Consider the following 19,907-nt stretch of genomic DNA (forward strand, 5'->3'; position numbering starts at 1 on the left):
GTGAGCTTGCACTTACTTTCACCAAACCAACTGACAAACCCATCATCATCAAGTCTTCCTGTGGATATCAAATTTAGGCGAATGTCTGGAACATGCCTAACATCCTTAAGTACTAGCTTGAGCCCTTGATTGGTCTCCAAGCAAATATCTCCAATACCCACTATCTTCGATGCACCACTATTACCCATTTTGACATTTCCAAAATCACCACTAGAGTAGGTAGAAAAGAAGTTACCATGGGAGTGACATGAAATGAAGCTCCTGAATCAAACACCCAGTCACTCTCTTGGCTCACAAGATTAATACAATCATCATCACAAATGACACTGATGTCACCATCTGTGGCTACTGTATTAGTCTCCTTCTCCTCTTTACTTCCACCACTCTGCTCTCTTTTGAGGAGCCTGCACTTCCTCTTCATGTGGCCCATCTTGTTACAATGAAAGCACTTAATGTTTTTCCTATTCTTTGATCTACCTCTGGATGTGTCTTTGTTGCCAAAACCTTGAGGATGTCTGCTCTTGCTTCTACCACGACCTTCTGGCTTTTCTGAAACAAGAACACCTGAGGAAGTTTCACCTTTTTCTTTCCTCCTAGCCTCTTCACTCATTAGGCTCTCCTTAACCATTTCCATGGTTAGCTTTCCACCTGGTGTTGAAGTGCTCAGAGATACCACTAAAGTTTCCCAACTATCTGGCGAGGAACTTAGGAGTAGCAATGCTTGCAACTCATCTTCAAGAGTCATCTTCATAGATGTCAATTGGTTCACTAAGCCCTGGAAGTCACTAGTATGCTTCGTCATACTTCTTCCATCTCTGCTCTTGCTTTCCACCTGTAGCAATATACTGTTCACTTTTACTGTTTATATGCGACCGGTATGCGGGCGCACACTTGCCCGTGAAGCTCACTGGCAAATATATGCGGTTGGTATGCAGGCGCACGGTTGCCCGTGAGGTTTTCTGTCAATCGGTACTGTAGCAAAGCCACTGTAGCACTTGTACTATAGCAAAACCACTGTTCACTTACGGGGTTCATGCGCCCGCATACACCCCGTGAAACTCACTGGCGATCTTGTGCGGCCCGTATGCAGCCCGCATAAGCTGCAAAAAACCTTCAATATCTTCCTTGAGGCTTCAATGCTTCTCCCAAGGGTTCTACAAGGCTTCAAAGCTTCAAAACAACTCATAAAATGCTATCAAACCCCCCATTCATGTTAGAATGAGATGAACAAACATACAACAACACAAGAAATGATTTTTAGCGTGGAAACCCTACAAATTGAGGGAAAAACCACGGGACTCCTTAAAGCCTCTTAATCATGTATCCACTAGGTCAATAATGAATTATAATGGATCTTCTCTAGCTAACTAGAGGTTTACAAGCACAAGGACAAAGGCATTCATGAGAGAAGAGATCTCATTGACAAACATCATCATCATCATCAAGATGGCTAACAAACAACAAGTATTGGGAAATAGAAGGATCAAACCTAATCAATTGGTAGTGCTTCTTGCAAGGAGTCTTCTCCCGAAGTTTGAGTGAGATCCGGCGAGGTTTGGCCGTCCGATCTCCTTGCCCTAGCCCTCTCTCCCTTTTCTCCCTCTTTGTCTTCTCTCTCTCAGAATGAACCCCTTCTACCAAGCATAACCAATTTCTCATTACCAAGGAATGAGAAAATTTTCACCTTGTAAAGTTACTTCTTTGCCCTCCATATTCTCCACTATTGACCAAGCTTCATTATTTTTTTTCATCATGGCTTGGAGCCCAATTATTCATCCAACCTAACAAATGGGCTGGACCCCAACAGCTTTCAATTCTATCATTCTGAAAAACCTCATCATTTCCCATGCCAATTTGATGATTAACAAATAACAAGCCTTCCCTAAGCAGTTAAAATTAGAAAAACAAAATTCATTCTCATGAATCAATCAAAACAAGCCTTCTCTGTTTTTTTTTTATTCTCTTTTTCAATATCTATCTATGCCTCTAATAAAGGAAGAGTTGGATGTCATTTTGTTAATGGGAACGGCATTTCCAATTTTTTTCCCGCGAAATTCTCGCGGGAAGGGAGAGGTTTCTTCCAACGACTCTAACGGTTGTGATTGGGCATTCTTCTGTCTTGGGATTAGCTTGCAAGGCCTACACGTGTCACCGAACATAAGGCCGTTTCACAATTAACTCATGAAAAAAAAATTTTGATTCCCTCATGATTGAAAAAAAACTTAAATCAAATGATTTAAATGGGTATATTATCTTTTAGAAGCATGCATTTTGTTAGCTGATAACTACTGTTTAATAGAAAAACAACTACTAAAAAACTAGTTAGGAAATATTACTTCTTTCATTAAATACAAATTCGAATTTCTATTCATTTTCTTCAAATCAAAGGAGAATTTTTGTTGTTGAATTGAGTTTTCAAATTCATTATGCGAGTTTTTGATTCTCCTCAATGAGTGACTTTACTTAGTAACTCTTACAATGACCATGAACTAATGTCAATGATTCTTTACTAATATTATTATTTGAAAATTCTGTTCATTTTTTTTTATTTTTATTATTTACTCCTCACTTAATTGTATAGGATTTTAGTACTGATTGTGTTTTTTTTTTAATTTTGCTTTCTTATTAGTTTACGTATTATTTTTATATATTTATCATTCTTTTCATTTCTAATAAAGTTATGGTTCATTTTTATATATAAAAAAATTTACTTATGAACTATGAACATGAATTTGCAAAATAATATAATTAAATTAAAATATCTAATAAAATATATTATCAATCACTACTTCAACACTCCCCACTGAACACAGTTTAATTTACCAATAATAATAATAATTATAATTATACAGAAAAAATTCCTTTTTGGTCTGTTGGAATTGAGAAAGCAATAAAAGAAGATTACTGAACGAATTCATAATAAAACAGAGGGCTTTCTTGCAAAAATACATCGTCTCTTCGCTTGGCGCCTAAACGCCTGGTGTAGTTCTAGAGCCCAAGATTAGGGTTTGTGATTGAAGATCAATGGCTTCCGCTTTCCTCTGGAGCCCCCGCCAATGGAGGTAAGCATCCCTGACCCCAAAATTCGGAAATTTTAGGGTTTCAGAGGAGTATGATCCATAGTGAATCTAGGGTTTTGGAGAAGTTATTTGTTTCTATGGATTCTAGGGTTTCTGATTCATCCGAGGCGTCTCGTCATCTTGATTTCAAGAAAGGGGATTTGGTATGGGCCAAGGCATTCCCTTACAGATGGTGGCCGGGGTCTATTACTCGGATCATCAGCTCTTCGGCTTTGGTATCGTTCTTCGGGTGTGATAAAGCTCGGTGTTTTGATTTTCCGGAAATCCGTGGATTTGAAGAAGCTTACCCTTGGATTTCCAAGATGGTGTGTGTGAAATTGTCTGATGAGATTGGTCTTGCTCTTGAAGAGTTGAGCAGGAAATCAACTTTAGGAATGATTTGCTCTTGCCGGTCTTTGGATTTGAAGTTGAACCAGTGTGTAGAAGAGAAGAAGGGTTTTGAGCCGAAAGAAATTTTGGGCTTTTTGCTTGATGTGGCTATTGATGTGAGCTCTAGTGTCTGTAATTTGGCAACTGCTGTCAGATTGTCAGCGCAGCTTGTTGCCCACCGGCATTATGTTTCCTCATGTCGGCATGGTGAACTAAGTGGTGGGTTTGATCCTGATGGTGTTCTGGACTTCGTTCTTGGTGCAGCTGTTTCTTCAAGCAATGCTGCTGAGGAGATTCTTGATCTTACTGAGGCATTAAGACAGGTTAATGCATTTCGAAATTTTGTCTTAATTCATCCGGATTGGACGTACCAACATAGTCTGGATCTTGAAGTTGATTCCCTTGGAAATGAATTTGATGGGCTTGAAGAGACATCAACCAGTGATATCTCTGAACTTTCCGAAGATAAAGCAAGTGATATTTGTGAAGGTATTCTTTGATGTTTAATTTTATATATATATTTTTTATTGGGAAGACCAATGCTGATAGTTTTTTTCTATTGCTATGTTTTACATGTGTATTCTTCTTTTAATTTGCTGGTCAAATTCTTTTAGTGCTGATAGTGAAGTGAGTGTGATATGTGTGATTTCTTTGTCAAATTTTACTATGTATTTTTATTAGAGAAAAAAAAACACCCCAAAGCAATTGTGCAAGGGCATGCTAATGTCTAAGAATATTGATCTTGGAAATAAAGTTTGGAGAACAATTGTTTAGTTTGATCAGTTACTAACCAAAAATTAAACAACTATGATTTTATTTAATTGAATTCAATAAATCTTAGTTAGATCAAATAATTTTGATTGAAAATTATTAGACTACACAGGTCATGCTTGGCAACCTAGAACGAAAGCTACTTCAATGTACAAGATTTGCATCACATGTTGATGTTATCATATATATGCATTAACCATATCTGATGGTTAACCACTAGTGCTTCTCATTAGCTCAACTATTTTGAATCATTTTCTTTGTTTTTTTCCTTGGCCCATATTTGTCGCATTGGTTAACCTGCAACCAAAGAAAGCTACAAGTGGTCCACGTGTTCTGTTAAACTTTATAATTTTCTTGTGGATTCAGATTTTTTTTTTTATTTAATTAAAACTAAATGAATTTGTCAAATTTTCCATTTACGTGTTTTATCGCAGCCATCTGAAGTAGGTTAAGATATCATGCCCTATCATGAAGTAATTATGCATTCTGTTTCAAGTTCCAAGTTTTGACCATCATACTATTTCTTCTATATGTTGAGAGCTGAAGAATATGATAATCTTCGACATATGCATAACATACACAAGGGATTTCACCTTTTATCAGATTTAAAAATAGCCTTTTCTTCATTAACGTATTGCAAGAATAAAAATTTCTGTTCCATTTTTCTTTTCAGGGTCTGAAAAAGAAATGCTATCATATTCATCCCCAGACTCAGCATGTGGTGTGAGTGGGCAAAAGGATGGTGACTTCTCATGGCCAATTTATGACAAGGATTTTATGGAAGTTCAGGAACAAGTGCCGGAAGGTCAGGAGATCTGTGTGCTAAACACAGTGGACTGTAGTGCCCTAGAACAGAGCGAAGATAATCAGTCTATGTTGGATAATGAATCTGAGGTTGTTGAATTGTTTGGATCAGTGGTTTCTACATTTGAAAATAATGATTGGCTGACAAATAGTCAATCTGAAACAGTTGCTTCAATTTGTGCATCAGTTCTTGATTTGAATGCAAATAATGAATCTCTGCTGGGACATCAATATGAAAAATTTGATGAACTCAGTAGATTTCTACCTGATCAGAGGAAAGATAATGGATGTGTGCTGGGGAAAATGCCTGAAACTTTTAGGAGCTCTGGTAGTTCAGCAGGGACTGATTTCTGTATGGAAGAAGTGAGTGTGGAAAATTCAGAATTCAACAAAAATTCACCAGCGTCATATGCCAAGGAAATATCCTGTATAAATGCTGACCTCTCCCCAGAAAAAAATTCAGATGTCCAGACAGGCAGGATGCCTTTAATCGGTTCAAAAGGTGAACATGCAAAAGAACAACATGAAAATGCCACTGATGCTGGCCATAAGTCTCAATGTTTGATGCTGCTACCTCTTTCTTCAGATCATATCACTTTCCAAAAAAATCCCCCTTGTCTAGAAAGATTCCCTGCCTCCCTTGCTCACCAGTCTGATGGGCTTTCTTCTGATGGTATGCTTACGTGCAGTGTTAAGTCTCATTCTTGTGATTACACCACTTTAACCATTAACTGTAAGATAGAAGATCAAGCTAACGTGACGGACACTATACCTGGATCATCTGCTTTCATAGAAACTGAAACTCAAGGTGCCTTTGAAAGGATGAAATTTGATGAGTCCGTTTTTTCAGCTGACTCCTGTAAGTTGCAGAGGACCCTCTTCCCATGTGCAAAAGATATTGCAGAAGATAATTCTGTGACGGACAATCAGAGTTTTGCGAGCTTTAAAACTCCTTCTGGCAATGATAGATTTCAAATTGATGAAAATGGTCCAACTTTGGATGGCGACACAAGTGTTGCCTTGAAACTTCATTCTGGAGATGTGATACCTAGCAGGAATATCACAAAAAGTGACAAGATGAAAGGTAGTTGTAGCTTTTCACCTGTTGTATCTAAAAGCATTCCTTGTCTAAACAAAGGCCTGGAACTACCTCAGTTTCCTAGGTTCTCTGATTGGCGCAGATATTATGTGTCCCCTTTGACATCTGATGTCTCAAAGCCTGTCAGTGGGGCTAAGAAGCCTTTTGTTGGCAATAGGCAAAACAGCTTTTCTAAATCATTGCACATGAAATTTCCAAAGGATTTCAAGCTGCCTTCAGCAAAAGATTTGGAAAAGAAATTTGGACGATTTGGACCATTGGACCGTTCAAGAACCAAGATTTTCTTCTATACAGGTGCTGGCCAAGTGGTCTTTGTTCATATAGCCGATGCAAAAGCTGCATACAAGTATGTCACCAGGAAGAATATATTTGGAGGGGCTGATGTTCGTTTTTGGTTTGATAAATATGAGAAATTTAGGAAGGAACGCATAACTGAATGTTCTGCACCTACAATGGGATGCACATCTTCACATGCTAATGCTGTGATGTCATCACCTATAGGAAGTGAATGTTCTGCACCTACAGTGGGACATATTTCTTCACATCCTAGTCCTGTAATATCATCACGTATTGGGACTGAATGTTCTGCACCTACAACACAACATGCAACTTCACATCCCAGTCCTGTGATATCATCACCTATAGTTGGGAATTCCTTCTGGAAACCCATACCTGCCATATCCACTGTAGGAAATTCATCACAAAATCTTAAGTCATGTCTTAAGAGACCCATCACACCTGAAGGAAGCGATAAAAAGAGAAAAGCTAAAGTGAGGTTTGTGATTGAGACTGGCTAATGCTTCATCTGCTGTTGTTATATGGAAGAAGGATAATGACTAGATGATATCATGTACAATCGGAGCAGATATCATTGACATATTGTGGCCTTCTTGAATGGATCTAAGTGATCTTACTAATATCAAAGTTGTGAAGTTTTGAGCACTCTTCTTAATTTTTACATACAAGTAGGTTCATCAATTTTTTTTTTTTAATATTGACACTTGTAATCCAGTGAAGCCAGGCTCTTCTATTAGTGGATGGTGACTGTCATAGGTGATATTTTTTGGTGGATGCATCATCTTTTACATTCTTTTTGCATAGTTTGGTTAAACTAAGCATGTCTTCAGAGATCAGTTATGTTATTCCCAGTTGATTCCATGTTTTTTTCTTGTCAAGGTCAAAATACAATGAAGCTTCTCCAAATTGCTAGTCTAGTTGCTTAATATCTATTGTATATTGTAGATTGTGTTTCGACAGAAAGAGAAGTTAGCAGAAGAAAATATATCTACTGAAGTCATACTATGCAAAATTGAAGATGCATTTTAATACAAGATGGTTTAATGTTGAAGACATAGTGAACTAATGGAGCAATTACTCCACGAGCATTATAGTTAGTTTGTTGGTGTAAGGTGGAACATATTTGTCAAAAATGGTGAAGTAAATGATGAAGATAATGCTTCCTTAGTTATGCTTAAAAAACTATGTTTGCTTTAGAATCTAGTTTGATTGGACAAATCACAAATAGAAATCTCACTGGTTATTTTTTGATGGCTATGAAGCCAAGCTCAATTTTCTATTGTCCTTTTCAATTCATAGCAGGAACAAAAATAGCAGCAGTTTCAATTTGTTTTGGGTTGTCACTCAATGTCATTACATGTAGTTGAAGTTGAATTAGATGACCAACATTTTCAGGTCCTCGTTTGGTCCTCTTAGATCGTGTTTGGCACAATTCATTTATTATGGATTTTTTCCTTTAATCTGAGGAAAATATTTGAACTTGCTTGCCAGGGGGCTCTATCATTTGAAGTTGTCGTGCTTTTCCTTGATTATTCATTTACTAGCTTATAGAGCCAATTTCTTACTGATGTTTGTCATTTATGTTGCATAATATTAGAATAAATATGCGTTCTACCTTTCTATGCCATGGCAGGAATTACTATTGCATTGTGGAAATGCTCCAATTCATGATCTGTTGGTTACAGTGTGTTGTTATTGTTCTCAATTGTCTTATGTAGTTTCATGATTTCATCAATTTTCATATATCCTAAAGTTTGAAGGACATATTTTGCCTAAGGTAAGGAATATCTTGAAGGTGAAAAACTTCTATGTATGCACTTGGTGGCATAATTTTGTGGCCTCTAATTGGTATTTATTCTCTCTTATTTAATATGTGAGCCAATTATATCATTGCTATTGCTGTTTGTTTATATTGTTGGTTATTACAATGAACTACTCGTGGCATTTTAGGCTATAAGACGATGCTGCTATAGTATATTTCCAACTCTTTTAGATTTTTTTTATCTGGTCCTTAAATTGATGAAATTTTAGCCATATAGTGGCACTTGATAGGAATTATTTAGAAGGCTCGTATTGTAGATCTGTGGATTATTTTTTTTATCAGGTGGTTTCCTTATTTCCATGAAAAAGATTGTCAGCTGTCTAGATAATAGCTTTCAATGTCGAAGGAACCTTTCCAATTAACTATTCAGAATTTTTGTTTTGCTGAAAACTCCCAGGGAAGCACATGGACTACTATAAGATCAATATTACATTTGTCAATATTACATTTGTCTGTCTTTTGATCAAGAGCCAAATACACCATCTTTATTCACTGCAAGAAATAAAGAGCCAGTGCATGTAACTTCCAAATTGACAATCTGAAATGTGGACACTGTATTTTCTCCATTGGTGCAATTTCTGCAGTACATCTCATTAATGAAATATAGCAAAGAAACTTGAAATATTGTAGCAATTGAATTGTGGACTCTATATGTTATTATTCTACAAACAATGATCTATCCATTAGTTGATGAGTCTTAGGATTCTGCCGAAAAAAAGTTTATATCTGTCCAATTTACTGCTTTCCAAGTACTTTTCATGTCACTGCTCATTGCTGCATGGAAACCTCATTCCTCTTTCTAATTTGTAATTTAGCAATGGAAATAATGGAGGGACCTTTATATACACTGATAATGCAATTAAAGTTTCCAGAGGAATGCAATTATGTTATCTTCTCTGGTGCTCCTTTTTGTTCAATCATGCTGCATTATTTGAATTTCTTCTTAAAAGCAGGCAGCTCATCTATGTGAAGAATCTGCAAGGCCTCTCAGGCAACAATGGCAGTTGACATGGTGGTGCTGCTCAAGCTCAAGCTACTTGCCGCTGCTGGTGGTCATCCGCATTGCCATCTTCATGTCGCGCTCCTCTGGTTCTTTCTGCTCAAGCTTCCTCTTGCAACACGCATGCGGGGGTCTTACACTGACATGATCTTTTCAATGAGGCTTTTCTTCTTCAGGCTTAACAGAGTTTTGTTTCCCGATACTCCGGGGAGGAATGGCCGGAGATGGCAGAGGGCCCTTCGGTTGTTCCAGGAGAGGGTGGCGGAAGATGGGCGATACTCGCCAAATACTCAGTCTAATGAGGATAGCTTGCATGCTTTCTCAATGTTGGCTCTCTGAACTACTTGTTAAAAATTAAAGTTGTGATGCGCGTCAAGCATGAGGTCTGCATGTTTCCTTCCTGTCAAATATTGAATGGAGTCTTTCTTCTTCTATTTCCTGCCATTGACAATGCGAATGTAGAATGTATGAAATTAGTAAATCAAATGAGCCAAAAGTTAGTGCTAAGTGATTTTTATTATTTTTTTATTTTTTATTTTTATTTTTTATTTTGTGGTTGTGTGTGTTACATTGGACTCTCTGGTGATGTCAGTTGCTATCAAGGAATAAATTCAGTGAGTTTGGCATACATAAATTAATTTGAAAACTTAAAAACATCTCAGGCCCGAATCAATGTTCTTAATTTGTTTGACCATAGTTTAGTTATTATTATTATTATTATTATTATTAATTTAATGTACACATATATTTATAGAAGAACAGAGCGCATCAGTGGCTAGAGACAACAAGGAGCCGCGGTAGGCCTAGACTAAAAATAATAATAATAATAATAATAATAATAAAATAAATAATATAACTAAAATAAGCATAGCAAAATACAACTCTCAATCACAAATGGAGCCCTTATCTAAATCAGAGAGGAATGAAATACAATTCTTTGTGAACTAGATTGTTTTATATCACTATCCCATTAAAATTAATTAAAACATGAACAGTTGTGCATTGTAATTGTTGTTCCATGAGTCTTCTCATGAAGAAAACAGTAACAGAGAAATACATAGCATGCACGCACGTAAGAAAGATATTATACCTTTCTCTTGTTCCCGAGTTCGTTTGATTTTTTTTTTTAGCCCAACAGATAAGCCTCCATTGTCTTCTTTATTTGTTCACCTTCTTCGAACTTTTTGTGTTCTCACTCTGGTTCATCCTCCCTCCCTCTTTCTTCTCAAAACTCTATCTCCCTTCTTCTGCTCCCCTATCTGTCTCCTTCTCTTTTCTCCCAATTTTCTTGTTCCACTGTATCCTCTAACTTCCCATATGTTGGGAGATAATTTCAATTCAAAATTTTTTATTTTAATTTTAAATTATTTTTTTAATTCAAATTTCAACCTCATTTTCTCTCTTTTTTTTTAAATTTATTTTAAATCAATATATATATATATTCCTTTTTAATTATTTTTCATATTACTTTATTTTTGACTTTCTAGTCCTATTTGGAATAGGATAAAAGGGTAATTAAAAACTCCTTTCTTATTTATTTCTTCCCCCTCTCCTACTTTTATTCAAATCCTTCTCCTACTCTTTTATTCAAAGTAAAAGATAGGACTTATTATTATAAATTCCTAATAGAATTAGGAATTAAGAATTCTATATAAACATTGTGATACTACAAATATTAAATTCTTCAAAGGTTTTAGAATGATGAAATTCGCAATGGTCTATATATTTTTAACCCAACCCTCTAAAAATGTTGATATGAAATCCAAATACGCGTAAATAATGTTCGACTCCTTGTCCATTATCACATGCTATTTCTCATAGAGTTATAATTCTTCTCCTCCTCCTTCAAATCCTCTTCATTTACAGACAGAAGAGGTTTGGGAAGCTTTCTTTAATCTTTCAAAGAAAGAATTGAGAACCTCTTACACACTTTCACTAAGCCCACTAGTGTTTCAACCATTAATTGATGGCGTTATTAGAAGGTAAATCTCAGTTTAGTTTATTTCCATGAATTTTGGCAACATTATATATATATGTGTGTGTGTGTGTTTTATGGTGATGCATGCTTTGTGTTATTACAGTAACTCCACACTTAAACAACTGGATTTCAGCTAATCAAGGGGACGCTCCATGGTTTGAAGAGGTGGAATTTGGAAAGGATTATGCTAGCCATATCAACAAGGTAAATATCATGAAAACCTAATAAAACTCTGATTACTGCTAATTATGAATTTGTTTAAAGTAATCTTACATTAACCAAAGATATAACATTGATAATTAGGAGACAGATTATTTGATTACAAAATAGTAGCATGATTTTCTACCTAATTAGACCTGCATCACACACTAAGAAGAAGAAAATCAAAGACAATATATAAATAATTTTTTAGGGATATAGAAACATTATACGGTGAATCAAATTACTTGAAGCATCATAACATAGCATGAATCAAGTTTGGATGTATTTTTTTGAAATTCTCAAAAGAAATCCTAGATCAGCTATATAATATATAAGAACAGTATTTTTTTTTTTTTTCAATTCTTTCAAACTATATATCAAAATTAATCCTTTTATCGCTTTGCATGCAGGATGAGGGACCTGTCTATGAACTACACAGATTTATATGGGTAAAACCAAGCTCACCTTACATCAAAATTAACAGTGATGCATCCATCTCTACCAGAGGTGTTGGCTGTGGGTACATTATGCGCGACGAAGAAGGTTGCGTTATTTTTGGCGAAGCAGTTAACTATAATGAATTGAAAACGGTGGTAGAAGCAGAACTTGTTGCAATTTATTTGGCATGCTTGAAAGCCCAAGATTTTGGCATTAAATTTGTGTGGTTGGAATCTGATTCACTTGTAGCCGTGAATTTAATTAACAATGTACATGGAACAACACCAGGGGAGTACAAAAGTATTTTGAATCAGATTTATATTGTTTTAGCATCTTTTGAAGGATGGACTGTCACTCATGTATGGAGAGAAGCAAATGGAGTTGCAGATACTTTGGCGAAAATGGGAGGCGCAGGGAATGAATTTATTTTCACAACTGATGATGTGCCTGCTAATATCTTAAGCCTTGTTGTTGATGATGCATCAGGGAAATTGTATACTAGAGTTAAAACTCAGAGAAAGTTACCAAAACATCATGTTTATTGAACTAATTTTGAAAATAAAAAAAATCATTTAGTGAGTTAATCAATAGTTTATCTATTTCTTATTAATTATTCAAATTATGAAAAATAAATACAAAATTTGCATGATATTAATTATTGATTGATTTGAAGTGGTGTGTGATTTGTGATGGGGTTGAATGCGTGAATAAAATTTTTATTCCAAGAATTAATAATTTAGATTTAATTTATTCCATCTACCACTATGTTTTTAGAAACTTAGTTTACGAATTATGTTAATGAGAATCATTAAGCTAATATAGTATTCACTTACAATATACTCGAACTATTTGTTGAACTTTTATTTAACTCCAATAGAGTTTCATATTATTATTTTGATTTTTTGATGAATTTTCATAAAATATCTCGTTATATAAAAGACGTTAAAATATTTCTTAAAGCACCATCATTTATATATTAAAATAATAGAAAAAGACCACTAAACACTAATGAATTTCCACTGCTTTAAAAAAATATATATGTTTCAATTTTTTCTAAACACCCTGCAGTAAAAGAAATGCTTCTATTACATTATTGTCTCACAATATACTAGAGAGATATGGATACCGATTTAAAAAATCTAGGATTATATACACAAGCAAATTAAAAATTAAAAAAAAAATTCCACTACATTCCTTCAGCTTTTACTTCATGCCTTGGATGGGATCAAAACTGCAAAACTGGCAAACAGATAAAACCAAAGTTAGATTAATTCCTTTCTAAAAGAAAAAAGACACATGCATTAAAAATTAATTCTTTCTAATAAAAAAAAAATCATGAATTCCAAAACACACACACAAACACAAAACCACACACATAAAACAAGGAATAACAACAAACAAAACCCCAACAAATGCGCACAAAACCAAGAACCTCATACCTCTAAATTCAGAGCTTCTGCTCAATTCCCAGATCTTTCTCTCTGAAAAGTCAAGAAGTTAATGAAGATGTATTTTTACTATTAAGATCATGTGTCTATGTATGGTCATGAGGTTACATTGTTCTTAATAGTATATTTTTACTATTAACTTGCCAATAAACCTAGGAGCTGGCAGAGAAGGACCTGTCCCTGAAACAGCAGTAGTTCGCAGAGATGGCATGTCAAACTGACCAGTTCATACTCCATGTAGAAAATGGCAATGAAACCATTGCCAATGTAGCAGCAACATGAAAAAATAAATATTCACTGAATTCACAAAAAGAGTATCATAGGACAGTTATTTTACCAGCCTTTGCTATATTCTCAGCTTTGACTGTCTCCATAACAAATGGTTGCCTGTTACCCTGAGACATCATGAGAAGTATGCCAAGTGTCAAGCGGTTCTCACAGTTAATATAAAAGTTATATCACATACACTGCTGGTTGTGGGAGTGATCTCTAAATGTTATCTACTAAACTGAACATTTCCCTTCCACGCTCATTCCTGCCATTGAAAGCTTCAAATGTAAGCTCAACTTCCAGAGGTACAAAGAAAACGGCAGGCAAACATTATATTTCTCCACAATAAAAAAGAGCCTTGTAGAAACATCCAATCAACACCAAAACAAAAGCATGTTGCTCTTAATTGTTTCTACTAACTGAATTGGTCAATGGTGGCTCTTTAAATTTGTTGTTTATTTAAGATAAAAATGAAGATAATAATAAATATTACATTAACGCTATGAATTAAACCTCCATCATACACCAATACTACCTGATAGTAATATATTGTGGTTGTTGTGTCAGTGCTTAGTCCTGCATACTTTTGGCACACCCATATAACCTACAACCAAATCCTGCATTTTTGAGCAAGATGATATGTAAAAGATACTGAGAATCAGAACTGGCAGCAATTAGGAATTGAGCTAACTTTTGATTCATATGAGCAATAGAAGAAAAGATTACAAAAAGCACTATAGTCTACTGTTCCGTAACTAGCGTTATAAACACTTTGTATGAACATCTCTTCAGTTTAAGTCATGGATGAAATATCACACAGGAGATTTTTTCTTTTTCTTTTGGCCACCTTTTTTTTAGTGATGCGTAGAACTTGATAGCTGGCATGGCAAAAGAAATAAACCAAAGTTCGCACTACAAGCTCAATCAACGTACAAGGCAAAAGAACAGCACAAAAACCAATGTTTTTTTTTTTTTCTTTTTGACAAACTATATTATGAAGTATAAAAACACAGTAAAAAATTTTAAACTTTGGCATCAAAACAACTTTCCAATATGTGCTCCTGGGTATCAAACTCTCCTTCTTCTTCTCCTTCTTCAGACAACAGAATAAAATCAAGATTGCACTGCTGAACTACTGAAAGACCTGAAATGAGCCAATGACATTTTAATCATTCATTATTGGGCTGGGATGGCTCTTAGCAAGCAGGCAAGCAAGTGAATATTTAAACATATCGTGTTTGGTAAATTTTTGTTTTTGTTTTTTCTTTTCTAGAATTCTACAAATATTATCCTGTCACTGATGAATACTTATTTGCCTATTTTTATAATTTCATCAAACACACTTTCCACTCGATTAAAAAACACATAAAAACATTGGAATAGAAAAGTAGACTTTTAACTCCAAGAATACGCTAAGATACTTTAATGAATGAAATAACAAAAGAATTAGTAACAATAATAACTAGGTTATGAAACTCCAAAACTAAGCGTGAAAAAGAAGAAGAATAATAAAATAAAAATAAAAAACAAAGAATCAACATGCTAGCAAAGAGCCACATAACATATCCCATTCACAATGGAGCCTGCCCTAAACCAATATGCATTAGAGAATACATATGAACCATTTATCTTGGAACTCCAAAAAAATACGATAAGATACTTTAATAAATTGAAATAAAGAAGAACACTCACAGATCCATGACTCTCCCATCCAAGCAACCAACCCCAACCCACTTGCAAAGGTTCTCACCACCACCTCCACCCCATCCGAGAAAACGCACCATAGGGGGTCCAACTCCATCCTTTCTCTAAACCTCACCGTGTGATCCCTGCAAAGCCAATCATCACCACCATCAACACCAAATCCAACCTCAAAAAAATATACACAGAACTCATATAGAATACAAAAACTAGAATAAGTTATCACAAATAAAAAGTTAATATAAGCGAGAAAATATGGTGACTTCAAAGAATCAGGACAATGCTCGGGCATGACATTACCTATGCTAAATATGATTTCTTATACATATATACATAAAGTAGAAGATGAGTAGGTTATTATCACAAATATGCATCCAAATTCATATAGAGTCCAGCTTAATTTCAAATTCAACCATTTTGAACAAGAATTGTAGAAAATTTTTTTTTCAGAAAAAGCAATTTATAGAAGCACATTTAGTTGGCAAAGATAAGAATCAATACCAGCATTCCAACAATAATCTCCCAAGCAAAACAACTAAAATATAAGAAATATCCTATGTAGAAACACAAAGTCAATATCGAACCTTCAGTACTAATTTTATCACATCCAATTAAATTAAAAATAAACAAAAATTCAAACAAAATAAATATTTACATCAAACAATCATTAGATCTCAATCAGAAAAAAAAAAATCATATAAAAAACAAACAAAATTCAAATATCAAAACAATATATATATATACATTATACAGAGTGTGTGTGTTCCTATAAATATATATATATATATATATTAAACAATTTAAAATTCTCAAATAGAAAGGCATGGAAAATTCCAGCTGTGGAAAATTGGAAAATTATAGCTAGAAATTTACCACAAAATTGGGGTTTTGTGATTGATCTTCAAAGTTTGCTGGATTTGATCAATGGCCGGCCTGATGCCACCCAGAGCTTGCTTTAGTGCTACCCTTTCACCATTCCTCTTCTTCGGAAGCTCCACCAACACCGCCCGCCGACAACCCCTTGTGCCCTAACACCTGAGCATACACTCCACCTCATCCTAAACCACGCCAGCAAAGCGATCACGATCACAAAAAGAGATTGGGAAATTGAAACACATACATACATCGATCTTGGCAAGAGATAGGTAGGTGATGTCCATGTCGGCGGAGACCTTGAGTTCCCCTTCTTCGGATAAGATGGCGGCGGCACCGAAGACGAGATCGATAACGGTGGACATCGGCCCAGGGATCCATTTCCCATCGGAGACCTGCGGATCATCAAATCATGGATGAGACTCGAGAAAGAGATGAATCGAGAGAGAGAGAGAGAGAGACAGAGATTGAGAGGTTTGGAGTATAGACGGACGGTGAGGTGCGAGGACTGCTGGAGAGAATGGGAGAAGCTGACTGAGTGAGTAGAGAGAGACAGACAGACAGAGATTCGCTGGAGAGAACGGGGAATGGGAGAGAGAGGGATAAGTCACAGGTAATTGATTCGCGCGAGAGAATGAGGGAAAGGGAGGGTCAGCGGTAATTAAAAATAAAAATAAAAAGTGAGGGAGAATTGGTTATAAACCCTCAAAAAATTTTATAATTCCATATTTACCCTCAGATATAATTACATATATATCCCTAAAATATAGATAATTACGGATATCCTCTACTGCTAGATTCGGTAATCCCGATTAATTATGGTTATAACTTAGATTAAGATAAATAAAAGGTTCAAAAATAATACAACTTACTTTTTCAAGGGATATATATGCACATGGTATAATAGTAATTTTTATATATTATGTTGTTTATTAATGGATAGTCAATCCACTTTGAACCAGAAGTATATACGATTAACTTATATTCAGGAGTAAATATGCAATTTTAAAATTTTTTAGGGGAACACCACAAAAGTTTCCTTAAAACCTGAGCAATTGATTTCATTTTTCGAAATTTATAAAAAGAGAAAAAGAAGTGAGAAGCTCTCCGCAGAAGAAGAGCATTTGAAGCTTAATAAATCATGTTAAAGCAAATCATGTAGGCAAAATCATCACAAAGAAATTAAGTAATAGAAGCTTAATACATATAATACAGTTTTGCTCTCATTCTTCATTTCCAATCATTTTAGTTCTCCAGGGCTAAAATAACCACAACTATATTAATAATTCACAATATCCATGAAGGAAAAAACAAATCCAAAAGAGTTGCCTAAAAACAACAAGAATGATTGGCCTTTGTTTCAGATCAAATAATTCAGTAAAGTATGGGTTTTTCAAACTTAGGTTCCAATTTAGAAACCATTCACTCAAACGCTGCTCTTGATCCCTGTAATTGAGAATCAGGCCAAATAGGATATAACGGGTTCTTGAAAGCAACATAGGGGGTTGTTTGGATTGGTTTTTGAAAAAGGTTAGAAAGTGTTTTTATAAGCTAAGCCTTTTGGTAAATTTCACGTTTTGTATTAAGCTTTTTCATAGAAGAAGGTTCGATAGCTGACATCTTCGTAAAAAGTAGCCCATATGTAGTGCTTTTTGGAGACTTTTTAAACTCATTTTGGAATTATTAAATTACTAGGTTACTCATATCAAATACGACTACGCTTTTATATTTTTGTTTTTCCAATAATAATAATTGTACTTTATAATTATAATTATAATCATAATACATAGAGCCGGCTCATGCCTAGGGCCCCACAATTTTTTGAGCTCCCTCATATAGAATTTTTTAAAATTATATTTAAAATGTTTTATCTACTATATATCCTAACCTCATTTTCACTATTATCTTAACCATAAAATTATTGTTTTTAAAAATTTTAATAAATCATATCATATTAGATTTTTAATGATAAATAATTGTTTAGAGCCCCCATGTTTTTAAAAATATATTTAAAATTTTCATCTTTATCATTATCATATCTACATAATTATAATTTTGTGAATCTTAACATTTTAGTTTCAAATATAAATTTTTGGGACTCATTATCATATCCATATAATTATATTTATAAACTCTTTTAGAACCTTAACTATCCCAAAACTATAAAGATTATATTAATATTAATAAATTTTAGGACTCACAATTTTATAGAGCCACACAATTTTTTTTTAAAATAAAATTTTCATTTACTATTATCTATTCACATAAATATAATCTTGAAAATTTAATATTTTTAAACCATAAAATTAATTAATTTTCATTTACTATAATAAATTTAGTTTTTATGATATTGAATAATGAACTCAGCTTGTTAGAATCATTGTAATTTTAACTTTATGATTGTAACATTGGAATGACTCAGGAAGCTTCCCTAGCATTCTACTAAAAGACATACCTCTAGCGAGTCTATAAAATATATATCGGCTCAGGCTAAACATGCCTTTTTCACACTATCATTCCTCATTTAGTGACAAATTTCCTATGTGCTAGTATTTCAATCTCAATCAACATCTCTTTCTCATTAGTAAAGTGATATTGTGTATAAGTGTAGTGAGATATGGTTTCAATTTTATTTTTGACATTTTAGTAATTTAAATAGCATTGTTTCTTATTTTACTACAATAAGTAGTTGATTGATTTTTATTTTATTTTCTCATAGTGGTTGTGGAAACGTGCAATGAACAAAATCCTCACACTAGTGACAATATTGAGAGTTCTTCACTTTTCTAGATGAAAAGAATGAAGAAAACTACATTTTCATATGGAAAACGAGAGTGTCAAATATGGTAGAATATCTTCACAAGTAGAATTTTCAGATTTATATGATCGCGAAAATTGGAAAAATGTCAATTCTAACTTAAGAGATTTAATTGTTGAATGAGGACCTATTAGGGATAGCAACTAGCAATTTACGATTTTCTGAAAGATGAGTAAACGTCGCTACATTACACTCAGGAAAAGGGTGCTACTTAAATGGAGAAAATCATGACAGAAAATGGCTTGTTTATTCAAAGAAATTAGACAAAAGTGATTTGCGCATACATTGCAAATTGTTTTCAAATTCACATACTAGAAGTTCTCAGAATTACTTAATGATGGGGTGTAATGATTGGAAAATCTTAGCGCCAAACTCACAGCAACAGTGAAACATCTAATGAACATATTATTAATATGATTGCTTAGATAGAAATTGGAGAGTAACGATTACAAAAAGGAAAAAGCAATTGATATTGTAAAATCAAATCAACAAAAGAAAAGACTGTGAGAAATGTGTTGTCGAGGAATTATTGTTGTTGTCAAAGCTTCTAGCATAATATGGCATCTGGTGGGTCAAATGATTTATGACAAAAGATAACATCGAATGAATCTTATTGAAACGATTGAGGAATTTGATCGATGAATGCAAAGATATTGCATACACGATTCAATTTGGTGAAATACACATGATTACATATCTTGTGCCATAAATTCTCTAAATTGATTGATTTATTATCAAATGAAATAGTACCCGACAATTGTGAATAAAATCAAGCAAAGCAAAATATTTTTGTCACAAGTACTTGATTGTACTCCTAATGTAAGTCAGCAAGAACAATGTAAATGTCTCATCATTGTAACTATGTGGCTATGTTTTCACGGTTTTTAGTGAAAATAGAAAGAGACATTTCTAAGTAGAATAAAAAGTGGAAGATACAT

At 34.2% G+C, this 19,907-nt stretch overlaps 3 protein-coding genes and 3 long non-coding RNA genes across 7 annotated transcripts in view; 3 read left to right on the forward strand and 3 right to left on the reverse strand.

The window, feature by feature from the left end:
• The first annotated feature begins 2,932 nt into the window (after positions 1-2,932).
• LOC120264967 lies at positions 2,933-7,213 on the forward strand. Its single transcript, XM_039272894.1, has 3 exons — positions 2,933-3,062; positions 3,169-3,938; positions 4,894-7,213. The coding sequence occupies exons 1-3, from the start codon at positions 3,025-3,027 to the stop codon at positions 6,918-6,920; spliced, it is 2,835 nt and encodes a 944-aa protein (XP_039128828.1). The 5' UTR covers positions 2,933-3,024; the 3' UTR covers positions 6,921-7,213.
• Positions 7,214-11,208: 3,995 nt separating this feature from the next.
• On the forward strand, positions 11,209-12,404 carry LOC120265234. Its single transcript, XM_039273115.1, has 3 exons — positions 11,209-11,224; positions 11,324-11,424; positions 11,832-12,404. Exons 1-3 carry the CDS (start codon positions 11,209-11,211, stop codon positions 12,402-12,404), a joined length of 690 nt encoding a protein of 229 aa, XP_039129049.1.
• Positions 12,405-12,872: 468 nt separating this feature from the next.
• On the reverse strand, positions 12,873-14,164 carry LOC120264464. 2 transcript variants are annotated; one of them, XR_005537442.1, is made up of 4 exons: positions 14,113-14,164; positions 13,774-13,842; positions 13,299-13,702; positions 12,873-13,098 (listed from the first exon to the last, which is right to left on the reverse strand). It is a non-coding gene; the product is annotated as an uncharacterized LOC120264464 (long non-coding RNA). The 2 variants fall into 2 exon arrangements; XR_005537441.1 differs by having other exon boundaries at positions 13,299-13,842.
• Positions 14,165-14,553: 389 nt separating this feature from the next.
• On the reverse strand, positions 14,554-15,347 carry LOC120264465. The gene is made up of 2 exons (XR_005537443.1): positions 15,270-15,347; positions 14,554-14,721 (listed from the first exon to the last, which is right to left on the reverse strand). It is a non-coding gene; the product is annotated as an uncharacterized LOC120264465 (long non-coding RNA).
• A 977-nt stretch (positions 15,348-16,324) lies between these two features.
• On the reverse strand, positions 16,325-16,659 carry LOC120264259. Its single transcript, XR_005537392.1, has 3 exons — positions 16,645-16,659; positions 16,403-16,546; positions 16,325-16,336 (listed from the first exon to the last, which is right to left on the reverse strand). It is a non-coding gene; the product is annotated as an uncharacterized LOC120264259 (long non-coding RNA).
• A 79-nt stretch (positions 16,660-16,738) lies between these two features.
• LOC120265236 (sm-like protein LSM3A) overlaps positions 16,739-19,907 on the forward strand; it is a 9,035-nt gene continuing 5,866 nt past the window's right edge. Inside the window, exon 1 of the mRNA XM_039273116.1 lies at positions 16,739-16,764. Within this exon, the coding sequence (XP_039129050.1) occupies positions 16,739-16,764 (26 nt within the window). The remainder of the gene's footprint in view (positions 16,765-19,907) is intronic.

This window comes from Dioscorea cayenensis, chromosome 7 (genome assembly GCF_009730915.1).
Source record: "Dioscorea cayenensis subsp. rotundata cultivar TDr96_F1 chromosome 7, TDr96_F1_v2_PseudoChromosome.rev07_lg8_w22 25.fasta, whole genome shotgun sequence".
In the NCBI taxonomy this organism is placed as follows: Eukaryota; Viridiplantae; Streptophyta; class Magnoliopsida; order Dioscoreales; family Dioscoreaceae; genus Dioscorea; species Dioscorea cayenensis.